The sequence below is a fragment of the Oryx dammah genome, unplaced genomic scaffold (assembly GCF_014754425.2).
Source record: "Oryx dammah isolate SB20612 unplaced genomic scaffold, SCBI_Odam_1.1 HiC_scaffold_17, whole genome shotgun sequence".
Taxonomy (NCBI): Eukaryota; Metazoa; Chordata; class Mammalia; order Artiodactyla; family Bovidae; genus Oryx; species Oryx dammah.
This window is the reverse complement of record NW_024070201.1, coordinates 30,096,777-30,118,945: the sequence shown is the minus strand read 5'-3', so window position 1 is coordinate 30,118,945 and position 22,169 is coordinate 30,096,777. Positions and strand designations below refer to the sequence as shown.

The window sequence follows — 22,169 nt, the reverse complement described above, 5'->3', positions numbered from 1 at the left end:
TGGCAAGGGAATAACTTTATCATGTTCTCAAGTCCTTGCTACTCCAATCTGCATTACCTGAGAGTTTGTTAAAAACACAAATTCTCAGACCCTAACCCTGGATCTACTGAATCAAATCTGCATTTTTAACAAAGTCCCCAGCAATCTGTGTGCACATTCAGGCAGCGGATCTCAACCATGACAGTACAACAGACTCACTTGAGGAGTTTTTGAAAGTCCCATTTCCCTGGGCCACATCCCAAGCAAAGTAAATCAGAATGTGTGTCAATTTTTTTTAAGTTTCCCAGATAATTCCATTATCTGTGTAAGCAAAGTTCAGAATCACTGCTATATAGATACACAATGAAAATCAATATAAAATGGAGAAGACAACCTGTCACAAGTGGATTGGAATGGACCAGATAAGTAACAATAGCCTGAAGAAAGAAAACAAGGAGAGATCCATTTCACCAAATGAATAGATGGTATGCATATCTCAACTTTTTCCCATTTGTTTTTGTTACAGTTCTTCTAGTATCTGAATCTGGAATTATCTTCTTGCTGCCACCATTTCTCAGGAAAGAACAGAATATGAATTAAAGGCTTCAGGAGTCTAATGGCTGAGGGCATGAGGGGAAGTGCTAGTTCTTCCAGTTGAGCCTATATGGGACCTTTATCCTAGGGTGGCTGGGATTCCAGGCTCAAACTCCATTACCTGGGATTAAGTTTTATTAATTTGTGTATCTTTGGCCACAATCCTTGTTCCACCAAATCACAGGGTTGTCAACCGTGGTGTTCCCCAGGAAAGTTCTGGCCTGTTCAGGGAACAGGAAGCTCTCCATCAATTTATTTTACTAACAATAACAATCATAACCATAATAATCACAATAATAACAGATAATACTTATTAATCAAGCATTGTTCCAGGCACTTTACAAATATATACATATTAAGTCATTAATTCTCACAACAACTCTTGGAGATGGATATTGTTGTTATCCCCATTTTTGCAGGTGAGAAACTGAGTCACAGAGCACTGAAGGAAATTGCCCAAAGTGACATGATTAGTAGGAGGCAGATCTGGGTAATGAACCCAGGCAATATGGCATTGGATGTCATACTCTTAACCACAAAGGTAGGCCGCCTCCACTCCCCTAGAGTCTCCTCCAAGATGGTACTATGTGTTCTTCATTCATAGCTCCTATCAGAAGTTGTTTAGAGGTTAAAAGAAAGAATTCAAGTTTTGAAAACCTGAATTGCCTATTGCGTCCTTGTCACAGTACTAGTCATGAGGATACAGAGAAAAAGACAGACAGCTACAAGGAGCTCCCCACAGTCTATCAGGAAAACAGAAGAGTCAGCAAACACAGTCCATGAATGTAGCCAGGGGAAGCAGAGTACACAGTGGGAAGGGGCACCAAGCCAGCAGTCTGGGGGCCCAGGACAGGATTCTTTGTTTTTTTTAGCTTATCTACTACTATTTTTTTAATTATCAAAGATTATCATTGTATGATATTGAGAGGTATAGAACAAAATACAATTATTGGAGGACAGTTGCTCTTCAATATTGTGTTAGCCTCTGCCACACATCAACACGACTCAGTGACATATATCCCCTCCCTCCTGAACTCCCTCCCATCTCCCTCCCCTTCCCACCACTCTAGGTTGTCCCAGAACATTGGGTTGAGCTCCAGGACAGGATTCTTAATTTGAGTCTGCAACTAAACTCATCCTCTCACCTCTCAGTTGGACCAAAAGCTCTTAGTATTAGGAGCCCACAGCTGAGCCCATCAGTCTTGAGTCTACTAAAGATCAAAGTTTGAAAGTTCAAAAAGCAGCAGCAACAATTCTTTTCCCCTTTCTTTCCTCCTAGACAATGACTGGTTGTTGCCCTTTGATTCTCTTGTGCCTAATTAGATGCTGAAGAAGCTAACCAGGCTTCAGTTAAACTTGACTGGAATGATGAGTTTTACAGGATCTTGCAGACATGAAAAGTGAATTGGTACCCCCTTTTAGGTTTGAGTCTGTTCAGCAACATTCCAAGGCAACAGTTAATGGAAGCTGAAGGAGGCTGAGCAGGTAGGCTACAATTCTGTTTATTTCTTTTATAAAAAGCATGGTCAAATAGACCCCCATAAATATAGCCAACTGATTTTTGACAGAGGAGCAAAGGCAATACAAGAGGATAATGATAGTGTCTTCAACAGATGGAGCTGGGACAACTGTACATCCACATGTTAAAAAATGAACCTAGACTCAGACCTTACACCATCACAAAAGTTAACTCAAAATGATCACAGGCCTAAATGTAAAACACAAAGCTATAAAACTCCTGGAACAGAGGTCCCCGACCTCCAGGATCTAATGCCTGATGATCTGAGGTGGAGCTGATGTAATAATAATAATAGAACTAAACTGTGTGATAAACATAATGTGCTTGAATCATCCTGATATACCATGATGGTAATCATACCATGTGCTCCCCCCTGGTCCGTGGAAAATTGTCTTCCATGAAACTGGTTCCTGGTGCTGAAAAGTTTGGGAACTGCTTTTAGAAGACAACGTAGGAGGAACCCTAAACGATGCTGGGTATGGTGTTGCCTTTTTAGATACAACACCAGAGACAGACCATGAAAGAAATAATTAACAAGCTGGACTTCACTAAAATGAAAGACTTCTGTTCTGCAAAAGACAATAGCAAGAGAATGAGAAGAGAAATCACAGACTGGGAGAAAATATTTGCAAAAGACACATCTGATAAAGGACTGTTATCCAAAATATACAAAGAACTGTTAAAACTCAACAGTAAAAAAACAGACAACTTGATTTAAAAATGGGCCAAAGATCTTAATAGACATCTCACCAGAGAAGATACACAGATGATAAATAAGTGTGTGAAAATTTGTTCCACATCATATCATCAGGGATATGTGAATGAAAACAACGAGATACCACTGTATTCCTAGTAAAATGACCAAAATCCCAAACACTGACGACAAAGGCTAGCAAGGATGCAGAGCGACAGGAACTCTAATAAAATTGCTGGTGAGAATGCAAAGTGGTACAGCCACTTGGGAAGACAGTTTGGTGGTTTCCTACAAAACTAAATGTACTCACAATCTGGCAGTCACACTCCTTGGTATTTGCCTAAATGAACTGAAAATTTATGACTACACAAAATCCTGTTCACAGATATTTATAGCAGCTTTATTCATCATTGCCAAAATTTGGAAGCAACCAAGATGTCCTTCGGTAGATAAACGAATAAATAAACTGTGGTACATCCAGACATTAGAATATCATTCAAAATTAAAAAGAAATGAGCTAGCAAGCTCATGAAAAGACATGAAAGAAACTTAAATGCATATTACTGATTGAAATAAGCCTATCTGGAAAGGCTATATACTATGATTCCAACCATGTGACATTCTGGAAAAGGCAAAACTATTGCGACAGTAAAAAGGCTGTAAGGGTGTGGCAGGGAGAGATGAATAGGTAGAGCACAGAGGGTTGTTAGGACAGTGAAAAATACTCTGTATGATACTATAATGATGGATATGCGTCATTGTACTTTTCTCCAAACCTAGAGAAGGTACGACATCTAGAGAGAACTCCAAGGTAAGCTAACAAATGTTTAATGCTGGACTTTGGGTAATTGTGATGTGTTGGTGTAGATTCATTCTAGGTTAAAAAAAAAAATTACTTTCTTGTGAATAACGTTGATCATGGGGAAAGCTATGAATATATGGGGGTAAGAGGTGTACAAGAAATCTCTGTAGCTGCCTCTTAATTTTGCTGTAAACCTAAAACTGCTCTGAAAAAATAAAATATTTGTTAAAGGGTCAAATGAGTGAACACCAGACTCATGGACAGTGCAGGACGTAACTTTCAGCACTCACCTGAACAAGGTATCAAAGTAGCCAATACTGCTGCAGGAAAGTGTCTACTCTGGCACCCACAAGGGTACAAAGAACAGTGCACACACAAGCGTGTATGCACAGATGGGCCTATGGGTGGCAGAGTAGTTTCTTTATACAATTAAATTATTGCTGCAGGCTCCTCTTGTCTCTTTGGTGCATACCTAGCTCCTTTCAACTAGATCTTTTCTTGACAAAGTAACCACTACCAATAGGCTTTCTCCCACTTCACCAAATGAAATATTACTTTTTATATAAGCCCCATCCAAAAAAAAAAAAAACCAGTTAATTTGCGGTTATTTGGATATAGATTTCCCCTTTGGATATTACTATTTGCAACAAACGTTTAATGCTAATTTTAGTTTCTTCCCTTCAGTCATTACATTTTTGAAGTGTCTCCTTTTCCTACAGCTCAATGTTTGCCTCAAAAATGGTTAAGTATTTAAATTTTTATTAATCCAAGAAAGACCACAAGGATAGCTTCCTTGCCTCTCAACTGCCTCTTCAAAAGTCACAGGGCATTCAAAAGCCAAATATTCTTGACTTTTGAATCATCCCTTGTCTCAAATATCTACACTTTCATGACCTTTAGGATTTCTGAGATATGAGAGATAAACCCCAGACTTCAACTCATAAGTCTCCAAACAACTTGACCTTATACGTTTACGATTTTCCCACTTACAAAATGAGGAAGCCAATCTCGTCCCTACACTTTCCTCAAGGCTGCTCAGTCAAAAAGAGTAGAATCTCTGACCTCTCCAGAGCCCTGTATTAATGTATGTCATCTTCAGCATCAGTTGGGGGAGTAATAGACTTAATCCACCAATCTGAAACACTTTATCCATCCTGTTTCATTATATGCATTCACATTCCCCCACAACAAAAGACACAGAATAATCTAAACCTCTTCTTACCAATTGGAGAAGGAAACTGCAACACAAGCCAGCATTCTTGCCTAGAGAACCCCATGGACAGGGGAGCCTGGTGGGCTGCTGTCCACAGGGTCACACAGAGTCAGACACGACTGAAGTGACTTAGCATGCATGCATGCCTTGGGGAAGGAAATGGCAACCCACTCCAGTGTTCTTGCCTGGAGAATCCCAGGGACAGAGGAGCCTAGTGGACTGCCGTCTACGGGGTCGCACAGAGTCGGACATGGCTGAAGCGACTTAGTAGTAGTAGCTTCTTACCAATAGTGGAATACTGTATATATCATTATACAAATTTATTTAGGAACAGAGAGATTCCTTTGAATCTCAACATTTTCTTGGCTATGCAGTCTTTAAAAAAAAAAAAAGTGACCATTTCTACAATGGCTTCATGTTACAGGTCTACACACTGGCCCACAAAGAAAGAGACTGGAGAAAGAATGTTCCTGCAAAAATCAACAAGGATTCCCAGCCCACATGGGAACTCCTGTGGAAGTTAGCACAGTAGTTCACACTTTGGTTTCTTTTTTTTCTTTCATTCTTTTTTGTTAAAGAAGATAATATATTACAGAGACATCTTCAAAATTCACACCTGAGTTAAACATTTTGCTGGAAAATTCCACATTAAGGAGAGAAGAACATAATGCAAAAAAAGGAAAGGGCTATATACAGGTATGTTGCCAGCATAATTGTTGTGTGTTTGCTTTCGTGTTCCTCCTTCTGCAACAGGAGACAGAGGAGAGAAGGAGACACACAGGGAAGGAGAGAAGAAACAAGCGTTCCTGAACTCTGGAGCAGACAAAGCAGACACAAGAGCACCTGTGGGCAGAGAAATGTGCCCAGGGGACTGAGTAAAGAGGAGGGAATTTGGAGAACATGATTATGAATGGATTTGGTTCTAGAAAAAGGGACCGAGGCTAAAGAGAAAGTGGGAGGAAATGAAAATTTTGCTGAACAGAAAAAATATCAAAGCTTTGGTGGAGACATCAGATTCAAATCTTTTCGCAGATTCTAGAATCAGTTCTCAGACCGTGGCTAAGTTCAGAGTCAAAACCCGTTCTCTCCCCTCTGGTAGTTTGGCACCAGGTGAATGGCTGTGCCCAGAATGAACTGGAGACGAGCTGGAGAATAATAAAAAGTCCTTTTTCAAAGGCCACTGCAGCAGGAAAACTGTCTGAAATATTTAGAGAAGGGTGTAGGCGAGGAAGGTAAAAATGACCAACTCCTAGGAGGGATGTGCGTTTCAAGAGCGCTAGGAGTCAGCACACGGTTCAATCACAGTTTGGATCTCTGGAGGCGCTTGCTCTGAAGAAGACAAGAGTTTGGGTTCGTCCTCTTCCGCTCTCTCCTGAAAGTAATCTGTCCATACAGAGAAGGCATGATTCCCTTCCTTCTGGTGGGGAATACAGGGCCAGGTGGCAGAGGAGAAACTTTTTGGTCTCAGTGGAGGTACGTGGGATGACTCCATCGATACCAAGATCTAGAAGGAAGGAAGGAACGAGTCAATTGGACAGCTTCTAACCATGAGGAAAGGGGAATGAGCAGTGAGCACTAACAGGTACATATAGGGTTTTTTTCTAGGAGTGCTGAAAATGTTCTAGAATCAGAAATGGCGACAATTGCACCATCCTGTGAATACACTAAAAAGCACTGACTTGTACACTTTAAATTGGTAAATATTATGGAATGTGAATTATATCTCAGAACAATTTTTTTAATGTCCATCATATGTTTTCCTTTCTTCTTTTTGGTGGGGGTGGTTGAGGAGCTCTTAGCTTTGGGGGTATGCCACAGTTGGCCCTTAAGAGCTGGCTGCCTTGCCAAACAGTTTGGGTTTTGACAAACGGGCTCATTTCTTCACACAAGCTCAGGTCTTTAATTGCCTGACTTGCAATCTCTTGTTTTGTTCTGTACTGGGGAAGAAACCTCTTGAGGCATCCACTCTGGGAACACTTTTTAGAGGAGAATCTTTGCATCAAGGCTCTGGAGGCTGCTTCTGTCATTGCATCCTGGGTGGCAGCACAAGGCTAGGATGGAGCACCCCTCCCCTTTCCCAGGGCATCAGCTACACAGGGAAGCTCAGGCTTGGGGCAGAACGCCCCCATTGCAGCTGGAACTGGCGTGGAGAGTTCTCCGAAGCCCAGTGAAGGACCTGGCCCTTTTTGACAGGAGTGTTTGGAAATTTCCACCCTCCCAGTGAGGATGGAAATTTTGGCTTTGTTGACATCAGCTCTTTGCCAGGACTGGCTGAGGCTTCTCTTTTAAATCCCACTCCCAAGGGATAGAGTCCAGTCTGGCTCGGCACTCCACCCTCTCCCTGCCTCCCCCGTGACAAGCCTTCTTCCCCAAGGTGTTGACCCCCAGACTCAGCTTCTCACATGTCCCTTGGCCCTGGAGGAGGTGTCTTGGAGCTCTTCCCTCCACCTTACCCTGAAGAGTTAAAACTGGAGGAGGAGTTCACGGCCACTTTGGAGCTATTTTGAGATGCAGTGGGGCTGCTGGCCTGGAGTCCTGAGCCGGGAGAAGATGGCCTGCTGTTGTTCCCAGGGGAACAGGATGACGTTACTGAGCATGAGGAGAGGCAGAAACAAGGGGGAATTAATGAGGCTGGCTCCAGGGACCTCGTGACCTTCAGGCACGTATCCCCCAAGGGGTTCCACCCTCTCCCTACTCCACTCCCCCTTTCACCCATCTGCCCACCTCCTATCATGGTAGCATCAACACCCGGCCCCAGAGGGGCCCTCATCATACATACTGCTCCTCGGCCCAGGCCCTGAGAGTGGTATGGCTGGTTCCACAAGTCCAAGACTTGCCAAACACAGGAAGGATGGATGCCAAAACCATCCCATTCCAAGGGCACACCCTGGTCTGGGTATATGCAGCCTGGGACCCAGGGACAGGATGAGAAAGAGAACCAGAAGCTTAGGGAAGGAAGCGAGGAGGAGAGACGAATGCTCGAGGAGGAAAAGAGAAGCTGAGAGCACAGACCAAGATGGCCAGCCTCTCTGGGGTTCCCATCTCCACATGGTACGTGGTCTTCCAGAAAGAGCATGGGAGGAGTCCCGGCCATCCACTAAAGAGCTCTGTGGCCTGTGGCAACTTGCTTCATTTCCCTGAAACCTCTTTGTGACCTCTCTAATATGGCAAATCTGGATAAAACTGAACTCCTGTATTCAGGTTTCCCAAACAACATTCCGTGGATAAGGTGACATAGATTTCATCCTCCAAGCTAAGATGATTTGAAGGGTCGAAGGCAATAGTATTGATAATGACATCAGCTCAGGGGACCATCATCAGATACTGGGGCTGTCCTGGGCAAATCCAGACATATGGTCACCCTATCTAATTCTTTGAAATAATTTTTGAAAAATAGAGTTCTGTAGAAAATTGGTTTAGAAAACCCTGCCTTCTGTTCAGCTCATTTTTATGTATAAGGCATTTGTATGTAAAGTGGGCGGAGAAGTGCAGCAATTAAAACAAAAACACTTGTTCAAACTTTACCTACTTAGCATTCCCCAAACTTACTTGATCACAGAAGACTTTTCCTCCTAGAAAAAACGTTAACATCTTCTGAAACACATTTTGGGAATGCTGAGGATGAGATGGTTGGATGGCATCACTGACTTGATGGACATGAGTTTGAGCAAGCTTCAGGAGTTGGTGATGGACAGGGAAGCTTGGCGTGCTGCAGTCCATGGGGTCGCAAAGAGTCGGACTGAGCAACTGAACTGAACTGACTTAGGTCAATATCTTGCAGTTCTGTTATCCCATTATCTAAAAGAATGTTAGTAGACCTTATTTTTAGAGCTCACCTGTTCCAGGCATGGTGCTGTGGACAGGAGGGACAGAGAGGGGGCCCAGAGATCCAGAGGGAGACACCTGAAAGGTGAGAGAAGCTTGTAAACATTCTCTTCTGCTTCCATCTCCATCTTCTGGAGCTTCTCCCAGGGTGCTGGGCCGTAAACTCCACAGAAATTAGGGCTTCACTTCCTGGATGGTTTCCTAATCCCAAACTGATGCCCTGTGCTCTGTGTCACAGGAAAGGCTCTGGACCATGTACACCACCCAGCTCTAGCCCTGCCCTGCTCCTGCCACTCCCTGTGGACCTCTGGCCAGGGCCTCTCTGCAGTGTGACCCCTGGCAAGGCTGCTTGGCCGCCAGACCAAAGAGGCCTTGCTCAGATGGCCTGGTGAGGAGAGGAGCATGCCTCCAGAATACTGCTGTGGCTGACACTGTGGGATGGCTGCTTTATTTCCAGTCCCTTCTTCTTCCTTCTTAAAAGACCCCTGTGGGGACTTCCCTGGGGGTCCAGTGGTTAAGAATCCACCTTCCAGTGCAGGGGATGCAGGTTTGATCCCTGGTCGAGGAACTGATAAGCCATGGGGCAGCTAAGCTCACGTGATGCACCTACTGAGCCCTCACACTGCCTCAAAGATCCCACATGATCAATGAAGATCCTGCATGCTGTAACTAAGATCTAATGCAGCCCAATCTACAAACATTAAAAAAAGAAGAATGGAATTGCTTGTTTTTTATTTCTAAGACCCCTGCACTTGCTTGGGCAGGAGAGCTCAGCCCTGACCATCCTGTCACAGTCTTCGCGTCTTGATGCATGAGTGGGCCATCCACTCTCTGGAGGTCCCTGGAGGAGATGAACTGTGTGAGGTCTCTGAAGCTTTGCATCTTGCCCTGGAGACCTCACAGCATCATCAACTCTGGGCTGGAAAGGGACCTAAGATACTGTAGCTTAACCTTCCCACACAGTCCAGGAATCCCTACCCTCGGTATTACTATCCTAAATAGACATGGGGGCCCAATAGATCTGGGAGTCAGGCCTGGCTCCACCACTGTCTGTGTAGCTGGGGCACATTACTTTAAGCTGAGATTTGGTTTTCTCATCCGTAAAACAGCAGTAACACCTCCCTCATATTTTCTTTTAATTAAGGTTTAATGAGATAATGTCCATTAAGCTTCTAACTCAATGCCTGGCAAAGAGTACCCGGCTTGTTAAATGTTAGTTCCCTGCCCTCCTGCAGAAGCTGTCAACTCGTGTGTCTTGAGCTGGTGTTTACCTCTTCACTGGAGCTGAACTCGGCATACTTTTCCTCCCCCTTCATCTTCTCATGCTGTCCTGGGACACTCGGATCAGCCTCCACCCAGGACCTCGCAGGGAGATTCTGCTCAGGGAGCTGCGACTGGCCACCCCTGCCCTCCCCTAGGTTGGAACATCCCGTGCCGACAGGACAGGATGCAGCATGTACTCATTTCCTAATCAGTCTGCAATGGTTCTGCTGCTTTCATTGACCTGCCCTTTCACAAGGAGCCTCTTTAGTAGGCTGGGGGCCCATGAAGGGTGGAGACAGGTGTGGGGCAGCATGGTGAGAGATGCTATCAATAATCTCCCTCCCTCTTTTCCTCTGCCCACCTATTGCTGCCACACCCCAAGCCATTTGTTGTTGTTTTTAAATAATTATTTCGTCACTACAACCAGCTTCTTCTCTTCTATCTGGAGACAGGCTATACATGTGCAAGCAGAGATACGGCTCTCCCTTTTTTTATATAAATAGTAGCATTCTGCCCATACTGCTCTGAATAATTTTGCCTTTTTTGCTTTCTTTATTCTTTTTTTTCTTTTGCTTAACAGTATATCTTGGAGATTACTTCACACCAGAAGTAGAAGAAACTATGTCCCGGTCCCAAGGACAATGTTCCAGTGAGACCTGAGGAGAAGACTGGATTAGAGCATTTTCTCTACACTCTTCCTTCAGGACTTCACAAGTATTGTTGTTGCTGTTCAGGGGCTCAGTTGCGTCCGACTCTTTGCGACCTCATGGACTGTAGCATGCCAGGATCCTCTGTCCTTCACTATCTCCTAGAGTTTGCTCAAATTCATGTCCACTGAGTCAGTGATACCATCCAACGATCTCATTCTCAGCTACCCGCTTCTCCTCCTGCCTTCAACCTTTCCCAGTATCAGGGTATTTTCCAAGGAGTCTGCTCTTTGCATCAGGTGGTCAAATTATTGCAGCTTCAGCATCAGTCCTTCCAGGGAATATTCAGGGTTGTTTTCCTTTAGTATCGACCGCAAGTATTAATGTGACTATTTATTTAACATCTTTTCTCCCTGACTAGGCTGGAGCCTTCATGAGGGGAGTGTGATGCTTGCGTGGTCCCCTGCTAGATCCTCAGTGTCTGCTGCAGCACCCAGAACTTGGCAGGTGCTCAGTATCCAATGCACGATGAGAAGGCATGATGCTCCTTTACGACTCTTCCATGCCTCCCACTTCTTTTCTCCACGTTGGTGTCCCCAGCTCGGATTGAACCGAGGTGATAGCTACCTCCCAACTATTCTAGACAAAGCCCCATCTTTAAAGATTCCAGATCTCTCATGGCATGGTTCGGTTTCCTTCACGTGGCCTACAGTGCCCTACAGGATCTAACCCGCCTACTGCTCCAGCCCCCTCATTCACACACTGTCTCCCTCCCTGTGTTCCAGCCCAACCTTCTGTGCTTCCTCTCCCTGCCCACCCCAGCCTCAGGGCCTCTGCACACACTGTTTCCTCTGCAGAGAATGTTCTTCCCAACACTCCCTCCGCCCCGCCATCCTGCTCCCCTTCCCCACCTCCAACTCAGACCTTTACCCCATTCGCGTCTACTCTTTCTTCTGCCATCAACGTGACCATCATTCCAAAGAGAAGTCCCTGACACCTGGACTAGGTTTGATCCCTCAAATACCCACCTGCCTTCTCTGGAGGCTTCATCACAAATTGCATTTTGTTTAATGTCTGTTTTCCTTGTTAGACTCTAAGCAGAGATCACCAATAATGATCTTGTGCACTGCCACATCTCAGTGCCAAATAGATGGTGTGTGCTCAATAAATATTTAAGAAATGAATGGTCAATGAACATCATATTGTCTCCAACTCCAAACTGTCAATGGCTCCTCATAGCTTCGAGGGTAATTTAGCATCCATGGTCCACCATGATCCACCTCTCATCAACCTCCTGTCTTAGGCCTAAACCCTTAGCTCCAGCCAGAACAAAAAGCTTGTGGTTCCCCAAATGCATAATGTTGTTTTAGAACTCAATGCCTCTCCCAGACTATTCCTTCTGCTGGTTATGCTGTTCTTGTATAAATTCCTAACCTGTTCTCCAAACAAATTAGGGAGTCAGCCCTCCTGCATCCCATCCTGATTTGGGGATCTTTCATCGGTGTTCCCATGGCAATCCTTCGGGGCTCCTTACAGCTGCTTCACCCACTTCATTGCAATTTCTTGCCTTTTCTGGCTCCACCTTCTCATTTTCTCCCCTTGGTCCTCTTTCTTTGCCCAGCCCTCAAATGCTGGTGTTTCCCAGGGTTGGGATTTCGATTTTCTTTGCTTCTTCTGTACAAATTACACAGGTGAGACCCTCCTGACCCAGGATTCCAACCACCACCTGTGTGCCTATGACTCCCCAGCTCACTTCTCTATCCTGGCTTTTCCTTCTGAACTCCAGACCTATTATTCCAAGTGCCCGGGGACTTTCCTACTTGGGTGACCCATAGGCCTTACTGTATATCACAATGGTGTAAGAACTAAAATCGGGACTTCTCTGGAGATGCGGTGGCTAAGACTCTGTGTTCCCAATGCAAGGGGCCCAGGGTTTGACCTCTGGTTAGGGAATTAGATTCCACATGCTGCAACTAAGACTCAGCACAGCCAGATGAAAAAAAACAAAAGGAACTGAAATCATTTTTTCCTACTCCTAAGCCAGCTCCTCCCCTGTGTATAATTGTTCCATCATCGGCACCAACTTCTACCCTGTCAGTCCGGCCTGAATGCAGAGAGGCATCCCAGAGTACTCTCTTCCCTTTATGGTTCTCCTTGCCCCCACCCAGTTTTCAAGTTATTAACCAAGACCTAATAATCCTACCTTCTAATTACCTCCTGAATCTCTCCCATCCCCCTCATTCTTACCAAATGGCTTTGCTTCGGCCCTCATCATATCTTTACTGGATAACTGCAGTCACATCTAACTCATCTCTGAAACCAAACCTGGTGCCTCCCAAGCCACCCTCTACGACTGCAGTCAGAGTGATGGTTCTAAAAAGCAAATGTGAACATGCCAGCGCCCTGCTTCAAATCCGTCAGCGATTCCCAAGCCCTCACCTCCCTCAGCCCTGCCCACAATCCCTTCCATCTGGCCCTTGCTGATCTATGCAGTCTTATCTGTCAACAGTCCTCCACATGGACCCACCTGCTGTTCTGTGCAGGCGCCCTCTTCACCCTGCTTCACACCACTGCACCATGGTTCTCCTACTTTCTCCTCTGGAACTCTACCCCCTACACACTTATTTGCCTCTTCACTCCTTCTTGTCTTTTTAGACTCAGCTCAGGTAATAATTATCTCCTTGGGGAAGCTTTCCCTATCCACCACCTCCCAAGGCTTTGTTAGCCGCTGCTCCTAAATCCTCTGAGAGAAACCATCGCGTTTGTCATTTGTTTATTTGTCTGTCTCCTCTGCTAGAGGCAGTGAGGTCCTCTGGGACAGGGGACAAATATTATTTATTTGTGTATCTGCAGCACTTGGTACAAAGAACAATACATAGTAGATGGTTGATCAATGTTTGATAAAAGAATAAACAATAGTATGGCTTTATGAATATGCCAGGACGAGGCTGGATTTCAGCCACCCTTGAGTGCTAGAAACATGGGGACAACACCATTATCCCCACTTCCCTTAATCTTCAACCTTCATCAATCCCAGGGATGGAGAAGATATTTTCTACCCTCCAGGCCTCCCAGTCTGCCTGAACTTCTCCCAGCCCTGACTTCTCCCCTTGCACTCTAGATTCCTAGACATAACCATCTACTTGACACTTTCTCTTGGATGCCTAGGACGTTAAGTCTACCTTAATATAACCAGCTGTAAATTCTCTGCTCCCTCCTTACCCTTCAAACCTGTTCCTCTACAGTCTTTACGATCTCAGAAAATGGCAACACCTTCCAGTCTGTGACTCAGGTGAGAACCGCTGAGGTCATCTTGGCTTCATTTTTCATACTTCCTGTCTGAGCTAAGGGCACACATTGTTGGCTTCATGGTGGAGATCCATTTAGAGGCCAACCACATCTCCCCCACCATGCCCTCCACCCTCGCCCCAGCTTCCCCCCCTCGAAGCCTGATTGTTGTACCTCTCTCAGATGGTATCCTGCTTCCACACAGATTAATCTCCAAATGGCAGCCCGTGGCAGCTCTCTAGTGGTATCTTATTTCACTTAAGATGAAGGCCAGGGTCCTTTGATGGCCTCTGAGACCTTTCCTTGGTGAATTCCTTTCCTGTCACTTCTCTGCCTTCATCTCCCGCTCCTCACCTCCTTCCTTGCTCTGCCCTGGTGACACTGGCTTCCGTGCTGTTCCTCAAACATGCCAGGCCTTCTCATTTTCTGGTCCCACTACCTGGAACAACTCTTTCCTCCAGATATTTATATTTCATTCCCTTTCAATACTTAGATCCCTGATAAAATCTCACTTTATCAGAGAGGCCTTCTCTCATCCCTCTACTGACACATCAGCTCCTTACAATCACATTCTATCTCCTTATTCCTCTTTACTCTACTTTATAGTATATATATTTGATATATAGTATCTCTTTGCTTATTCATTTGCTCCCTACTCCCCCACCCCCATCTTCCTTAGGATGGGGAAGATTCTTGGCCCTCCAGGCTTCATCTCCCCCAGTGCTTGGCAGGCAGTTTGGCTCCTGGCCACTCACCAGCCGGGAACTGTACATGGGTGATTTGATGGGTGTGGCCACAGGGCAGTTGATTCGCTTCTCCTTTTGTCGTCGGTTGCAAAACCAGACCCTCACCACCTCCTTCTCCATGGACAACTGCTCTGCAATCATGGAGATCTCCTCAGAGCTGGGTTTGGGGTTCTACAGAAACCAAAGGGGCAGAGTCATCAGGAGGAGAAGGGAACAGGACCAAGAACCGAAGGTGGGGGAGAGAGGTTCCAGGAAGCAGGGCAGAACAACAGATGGAGCAAAAGCTTTAGAATCAGACCTAAGATGGAATAGCGGTTTTAGCCCTTACTCTGTGGCCTCAGGAAACTTTCCGAACCTCTCTGAGCCTCAGTCTTACCATCTATGAAAGGAGAGTAATAATGACCACTGTATAGGATTATTGTGGAGACTGAAGGAGGAAATGTGTGTCAACTGCCAAGTGCAGGGCCTGACACAGGGTGGAGGCTCTCCTCTCACTTCTTCTCCAGGAGAAGTTCTGAATAAAGAAGCTGATGAGGTTGGTGGGGCAGGCAGAATCCCCAGAACCCATGTTCCCCTCTTTCCTCATAATCTGAGGAAACCTTCTCTCAGCTGGTTTCTTCCTGCCTACCTCAGAATAGGAAATGATAGTTAAAACATGTGGACCTATCAAGACTATAGAGGATATAAGCTTGTGTGTGTGTGTGTGTGTGTTAGTCGATAAGTTGTGTCTGACTCTTTGCGGCTCCATGGACTGTAGCCTGCCAGGCTCTTCTGTCCATGGATTTCCCAGGCAAGAGTACTGCAGTGGGTTACCATTTCCTTCTCCATGGGATCTTCCCAACCCGGGGGCTGAACCTGCATCTCTATGTCTCCTGCATTGGCAGGTGGATTCTTTCCCACTGAGTCACCAGGGAAGCCCATACATTTGTATACACACTCAAATATATATACATATATATCCATCACTCCTTTGTTTTGACCACTTCCACTCTCAACTCAATCTTTGATCTTAGCCCCCCTTTCTCTCCTTTCTACAGCCTCCCTTACTCTTGCTGCTCTGAGAAACTTCAGCAAAAGGAAAAGCCAGCTCTCATCATCCTGCCAGCAGGACGCAGCCATCACGTCCTCAGTCACATGCATGGGGGAATCTGCTGGGGAGGCAGCAGTCCTGGAGGCCTGGGGCCTGCAAGGCAGAACGAGGCCACAGGCACATCCTTGAGGGACCTGAGCAGTGTGGATGGAAACTCTGAAGGCCGGTCCCTAAGGGACCCTGATTAAAGGCTCTTTAGGCCACACATGTTTATCCCTCTTCTCTTCCCCAGCTCCCATGGGGCACATAACTGGTATTATTAGCTTCCACATATTGACTCCAGAATACACTTTTGCTGCAAGTTCAAAACAATGTGTGTATGTAATATGATCACAAATATTTAAGTGTATGTGAAGTGAAAGTGTTAGTCACTCAGTCATGTCCGATTCTTTACAATTCCCTGGACTGTAGCCTGTCAGGCTCCTCTGTCCATGGAATTCTCCAGGCCAACAATACTGGAGTGGGTTGTCATCTCCTTCTCCAGGGGATCTTCCCGACCCAGGGATTGAACCCAGGTCTCCTGCATTGCAGGCAGATTCTTTACCATCTGAGCCACCAGAGAAGCAAGTGTATGCAGAAGAAAGAAATAGAAGGACATACATAGATGACATTTGGTGGTGAATTTTTTCCTACTTTCCTGCATTTTCCAAATTCTTTACAATGAGTATTTATTTTATGTATATAATTTGAAAAATACAAAGCAATGTGAGGAAGGTAAAGAATATATACACAATGTCCTGGCTTTGCTTCCTGTATCTCAACTGGATACAGATACAATCCTCTCCACTAAGATTCTAGATCCCAGTCTAAATCTCTCGGCTCAAGGGATCATGGGTACCAAATAGAGGTCAGAGCCAGCAGGGTCTGTAGGGGAGGAAGTTTCTGGAACCCAGCCTGTCACTCAAACGCCTGGAGAAGGAGCAGGTCTCTGTTTTCTGACCCTTTCCCAGGGCAGGTGTTGGGTGGCTCAGGGGTGGTGCCAAAGGACCTGTGCGTGTATGCTCACCCTCCTGTGCAAGTCAGCCCACTTGCCCCCACCCCAAGGATCTGCTCACATCTTGAAATCTTTTCTCCAGAGTCAGACGGATGTTGGTCTCGATGCTGGTCCGCTTCTTCCTCTTCCTCCCGAACACCTCGCTGAGGGCGGGGTAAGAGTTGGGGGTGCTCATGGAGGGGTCCGATGGGGAGGATTCTGCGTGGAGCGGGAGAGGAGAGGAGGCTCAGAGAGAGGAAGGCAGCCTGTGCAGGCTCTGTCTCCCTGGACGTGAGGTCCGCGGCCCCTCCCCGCGCAGGTCCGCGGCACCTCCCCCCGCAGGGGAGCAGGAACAGCCGGAGCATCCTGCTTCTCCTCGCTGCTCCAGGCAAAGGTCCTCCACGCCTCCCACCTCGGTGCCTCCAGTGTTTGCGGTCATGGTTCAGGGACACCCAGACATCAGCGGCATGTGTGGGTGTGAGTGGGTGAGGGCAGGGCTCCAAGTGGCACTCACGGGTCTGTCTTTTACAAGGAGGCCTGGATGTGAATCCTGAGGGAAACGGGAACTGGGGTTTTGAACTAAAAGCAATGGCCCTTGGCGGCCGGAGGCTGGTGTGAGGCCACTTCCTTGGCAGCGTGAGTGCTGCAGCTGAGGTGGTGTGAGGGGTCAACTGGGAGGGCCCTCCAGAAGCATTCAGGCGCAGACAGGAGTCACGCCAGAAGAGATCTGCAAGGTCCTTTCCCAAAGATCCTAAGACTCTCTCTGGTCATCTCAGTTCAGCGCCCCAGTCAAACCTGCCAAAAGGGCAGCCTGGTGGGGACGCTTCCTTACCTCTTCCCTTGTTTCCATGTGGAAGGACTTCCAAGAGGGCCCCACCCTCGGCTGCCCATCTCCCACTCTCCTCTTTCTCCATAGTAACCACTGGGAAGTGAAGTGTTAGTCACTCAGTCATGCCTGTCTGCTTGTGACACCGTGGACTGTAGCCTGCCAGGCTCCTCTGTCCGTGGGAGTCTCCAGGTAAGAATACTGGAGTGGGTTGCCATGCCCTTCTCCAGGGTATCTTCATGACCCAGGGATCAAACCCCGGGTCTCCTGCATTGTAGGCAGAATCTTTACCATCTGAGCCACCAGGGAAGCCCCGTAGTAACCATTAACCCACACTATCTACAGACTAGAGCCCAGCCCCACCACTGGCTCTGCTCCTCCCTCTCCACCAAGACCAATGGTTCTCACCCTGGGATGACTTTGAACTAACCCCATCCTTCCCCCAGGGACGTCTGGCACTATCTCGTGGCATTTTGGATGTTACAACAGGGGGCGGGCATCTAGTGTGTAGAGACCAAGGATGCTGCTAAATAGCCTATAATTCAGGGGACAGCTTCCATGAAAAAGTATTATCTGTCCCAAGATGCTGCTAATGCTGTGGTTAAGAGCCCTGTCCCGCGCTGTCCCCTGACACCAAACTCTTCCATTCATTATTCCAAATGTTTTGCCCTTGGCTTATACCCTGGGCCTCCTGGAATTGCCTCCATGGCCACCATGCCTGACTGAATCCTCCTGCAAACCCCACTCCTGCTGGAACGCTTTCCCAACCAGTCTGCTGCTGCTGCTGCGAAGTCGCTTCAGTCGTGTCCGACTCTGTGCGACCCCACAGATGACAGCCCACCAGGCTCCTCTGTCCCTGGGATTCTCCAGGCAAGAACACTGGAGTGGGTTGCCATTTCCTTCTCCCAACCAGTCTAGCTTTCAGTAACTTGCTGTCCTCCGAAAACCTACTCAAGAATTAGCTAGATAAAGATCTTTTGTTGTGCCTGTTGCCTCCTCCTCCCAGCCATGAGACCCTGGAGAGCCCCCTTCCCTATCCCCCTGCTCTAGACACAGTCCAGACAGTAGTCTGGGTGTGTTGGCTCTGCAGACCCCACCTTTGTCTCTGGTGAGCAGTCCTGTGGTGAGGCCAGGCAGGTCTGGAGTAGGGAATAGAATGGGGAAAGTCTTCGTGGCCACAGACCTAAAGCCATGTCCTCCATGGCTTTTTCCATAATGAAGCTGACATCTTCATCTCTATTAGCCTGTCCCGGGTGTCCTCTTTTCCTGTTGGTTCCAGACTCAGGAGGAGAGGAAAGGGCCTTGTGCACTGACCACTGAAAGCCCCAGCATAGACCAGTCACCAGCCCCTTTCTGCAGACCTTCGAAGGCAGGAGTCCCCCACCTCTGGGATCTAATGCCTGATGACCTGAGGTGGAGCTGATGTAATCATAATAGACATAAAGTGCACAATACATGCAACGCGCTTGAATCAGCCAAAACCACTCTTCAACCCTGGGTCTGTGAAAAAATTGTCTTCCGGGAAAACCAGTCCCTGGAGCCTAAAAGGTTGGGGACCACTGCTCTAAGGCACCATCCATCGTCATGTCCCCAAGGCCTACCTGCATCGTTCAGCCACTTCTCCAGCAGCGGCTTGAGCTTGCACATGTTCTTGAAGCTCAGATTGAGGGCCTCAAATCGTGAGATAGTTGTCTGGCTGAAGTCGTTTCCATACAGCTTTCCCATGGCCAGACCCACATCTCCCTGCACGTAGGGGTGGAGAGGGAGGAACTTGATTGACAGGTCCCTTCTCCCCTTTGTCCACATCCCCCCCCCCATCCTAGCTCCTCGCCACACCTTTAGCGCTCCCACCCATCACCCTGGCTCCCTTCCAGGTTTCTTCCTCTAAGATGGAAACCTGGTTACTTCTCTTCTTAGACTCTGAGTGGTCTGTGCCTTGCCCCTGGCCTGGCTCTCATTCCTTGCCCCCTCCACCAGCAGGGTCCCCGGCTTCCCCACCAATGGCAACTGTGCCGCATTGTTAGGGGACACAGATGTATAGTGGGTTTGTCCCAAACACCATGAGTTTGAGGTGCTCTTAAACCTACACTTAGGAAGTCCAGTCTCTATTCAGCCCAAGTTCTTCCACCTCCCCAGTCCCAAACCAAACCTGTGTGAAGCCCAGCTTAATGCGCCTCTGCTTAAAGGTCTTGGCAAACTTCTCCAGCTCCTCCAGGTCACTGGGCTCATCAGCTCCTCCAGCACTGGGGAGATGCTTGGGCACCGGGAGATGCTGAGATGCTTCCAGATGGGGTTCTAAAGAAGATCCTGGTAGCCCAGGGCGCCCAACTGCCTAAGAGGAGACACACCAAGCTCACCCACAAATAGTCAACAGATGAAATGGCATTCTCTGAGTTTTTTGCACTAAAGGCCCGCTTAGAGGCTAACAGGTTAGATTCCTATTATTTCATTGTTGTGGAAGTGGAAATCGGAGTTTCTGTGAAGGGACTGGGCTTCCCTGGTGGCTCAGTGGTAAAGAATCCCTGCCAACGCAGGAGATGTGGGTTTGATCCCTGGGTTGGGAAGATCCCCTGGAGAAGGAAATGGCAACCCACTCCAGTATACTTGCCTGGAGAATCCCATGGACAGAGGAGCCTGACGGGCTACAGTCCACGAGGCCGCTCAGACATGACTTAGCGACCAAACAACAACAACGTGAAGGGCCCAGCGGAGTAGCTGGCGCGGAAACAGCGGGAGTGTGGGGCAGGGCGGTGGCCTTCCTGGGTTTTAACCTATGACTCACAGTTTGACTCTGAGCAGGTAACTTCCTCCTTTCAGTTTTCCACCATAAAAGGAGCTAGCAGGGTTGTCTACAAAGATCCCAAAACAAATCTCAAAATAGGATAAGGGAAAGGTTGTCTGTCTTGTCTGTTCTTTTCCACAAAGCAAAGTGACCGAGCTGTTCAACAGGCATTAACTGAAGATAACGGAGGGCATCTGAGACTCATTATGTTAATGGAATTTCCATAAAATTCCAAACTCTCGTGACCACTATTTTACTTTCTAAACCATCATTTTCTTTTGTGAGAATATTTTGCTTTCTGCTCTTCTTTTTTTTAAAATCAAAGGTATTCCACTACTATCCAAGTGCCCCTTGATCACAATCATGGTTGCCAGGAGATGTTCTTTCTTTAGTTTATTTTCATAGAACAGACTCTTATACCTGGAATCCAATTTATGCCTACTGGGGTCAGGAGTAAATCCAACTCGTCCATGAAAAAGGAATGGAGCCCAGGCTTGGGGTCCTCAGGGGCTTGTATCCAGGGCAGCGGCTGCTACCCGTGTGGATGAAGTGGCCTAAGTCCACTCTTTTCCTTCCCAGTTTACTCCTTTCCAAGACTGGGGTTTTTCGTCTTTTCTTCAGGCCTCCCATTCAGACAGGCAACCTTGTGGTAACCAGAGAAAAGTTAAGGGCTCTTTTCCTCGAGGGAGGCTCTTTTAAAACAGAATGATTTGAAACCATTAGGCTTTGAACCTTTTCAGTGGGAGACTGGGTGGCGCAGACCAGACCCTCAGGAAAGAGCCTATCTCCCTCCTTCACATCCAATCAGCTGCAGAATTGCTTTGAGTCAGCTTCCCCCACATCCTCTGTCAGCCCCTCCTTTCTGCCCTTACTGTTGTTCAGTTACTAAGTCATGTCTGACTCTTTGACCCCACGGACTGCAGCACACCAGGCTTCCCTATCCTTCACTGTATCTTGGTGTTTGCTCAAACTCATGTCCATTGAGTCAGTGATGCTATCTAACCATCTCATCTTCTACCCTTATTGCTACCACTCTAAGCAGGTCTCTTTACTGCTGCCTCAGGATGATCTTAATAATCTTCCAAACAGTCTTTCTGCTTCTGGTCTCACCTGGCTCTTGTGTTATAAGTCATATGAGTTGATCTTCAGAACCTGCTAAGATTTATTCCAGATCTAAGTCTGTGGTGATGAGATTCTGCCAGCAGTAAGGAAGAGGTCTGAGAGCTTAGGACACTGGTGTCCTTGTTTCTCTTGGCCACTAGGTGGCACCCTCGGCTCTTCTAGAAGTTCAGTGGACTCCCGCACTGTAAAGTGAAGTGAAGTCGCTCAGTCGTGTCCGACTCTTTGCCACTCCATGGACTGTAGCCCACCAGGCTCCTCCATCCATGGAATTTTCTAGGCAAGAGTACTGGAGTGGGTTGCCATTTGGGGCAATCCACGGGGATCTTAGCACAGAGAAGGGATTAGGATCTCTGCAGTTGTTCCCAGCTCTTATACACGTTGGATTCTGCAGAGCCATCTCATGCAGTGGTGCAGGGGTTAACTGCACAGGGGCAGCTAAATGAGGGGGAGGGGTGGCAGCTCTGATGTAACTCCAGCTGCTCTGGCCAAGCCACATTCCCCACCGGCAAACAGGTGCTGTGGGGCGCCAGGGCAGCTCTGCAAAGGGCCCTCTTGCAGACCTCAGTCCACCTAACCCAGGCACCTGTCCACTACAGAAGCCTATATATATATATTTTGCCCTGGCATGTGGCACACGAAATCTGTTTCCTGACCAGGGATCGAATCTGTGCTCCCTGAAGTGGAAGTGCAGAGTTCCCTGGTGGTGGTTCCCTGGACCACCAGGGAAGTCCCTCAAAGAGTGATTCTTAAGAGAGGCCCAGAGATGAGAGACCCCGTCTTGGTGTTCTCCTGACATCAAGCCTGTG

General features: G+C 47.2%; 1 protein-coding gene across 1 annotated transcript in view; it reads right to left on the bottom strand.

Moving 5' to 3' along the window:
• Positions 1-5,106: 5,106 nt before the first annotated feature.
• Positions 5,107-22,169, bottom strand: part of POU2F3 (POU class 2 homeobox 3) — an 85,770-nt gene continuing 68,707 nt past the window's right edge. The window contains exons 7-13 of the mRNA XM_040258184.1: positions 19,609-19,791; positions 19,061-19,202; positions 16,716-16,852; positions 14,580-14,741; positions 8,638-8,704; positions 7,255-7,390; positions 5,107-6,305 (exon numbers count right to left, since the gene is read on the bottom strand). Of these exons, the coding sequence (XP_040114118.1) occupies positions 6,266-6,305; positions 7,255-7,390; positions 8,638-8,704; positions 14,580-14,741; positions 16,716-16,852; positions 19,061-19,202; positions 19,609-19,791 (867 nt within the window). The 3' untranslated portion in view covers positions 5,107-6,265. The remainder of the gene's footprint in view (positions 6,306-7,254; positions 7,391-8,637; positions 8,705-14,579; positions 14,742-16,715; positions 16,853-19,060; positions 19,203-19,608; positions 19,792-22,169) is intronic.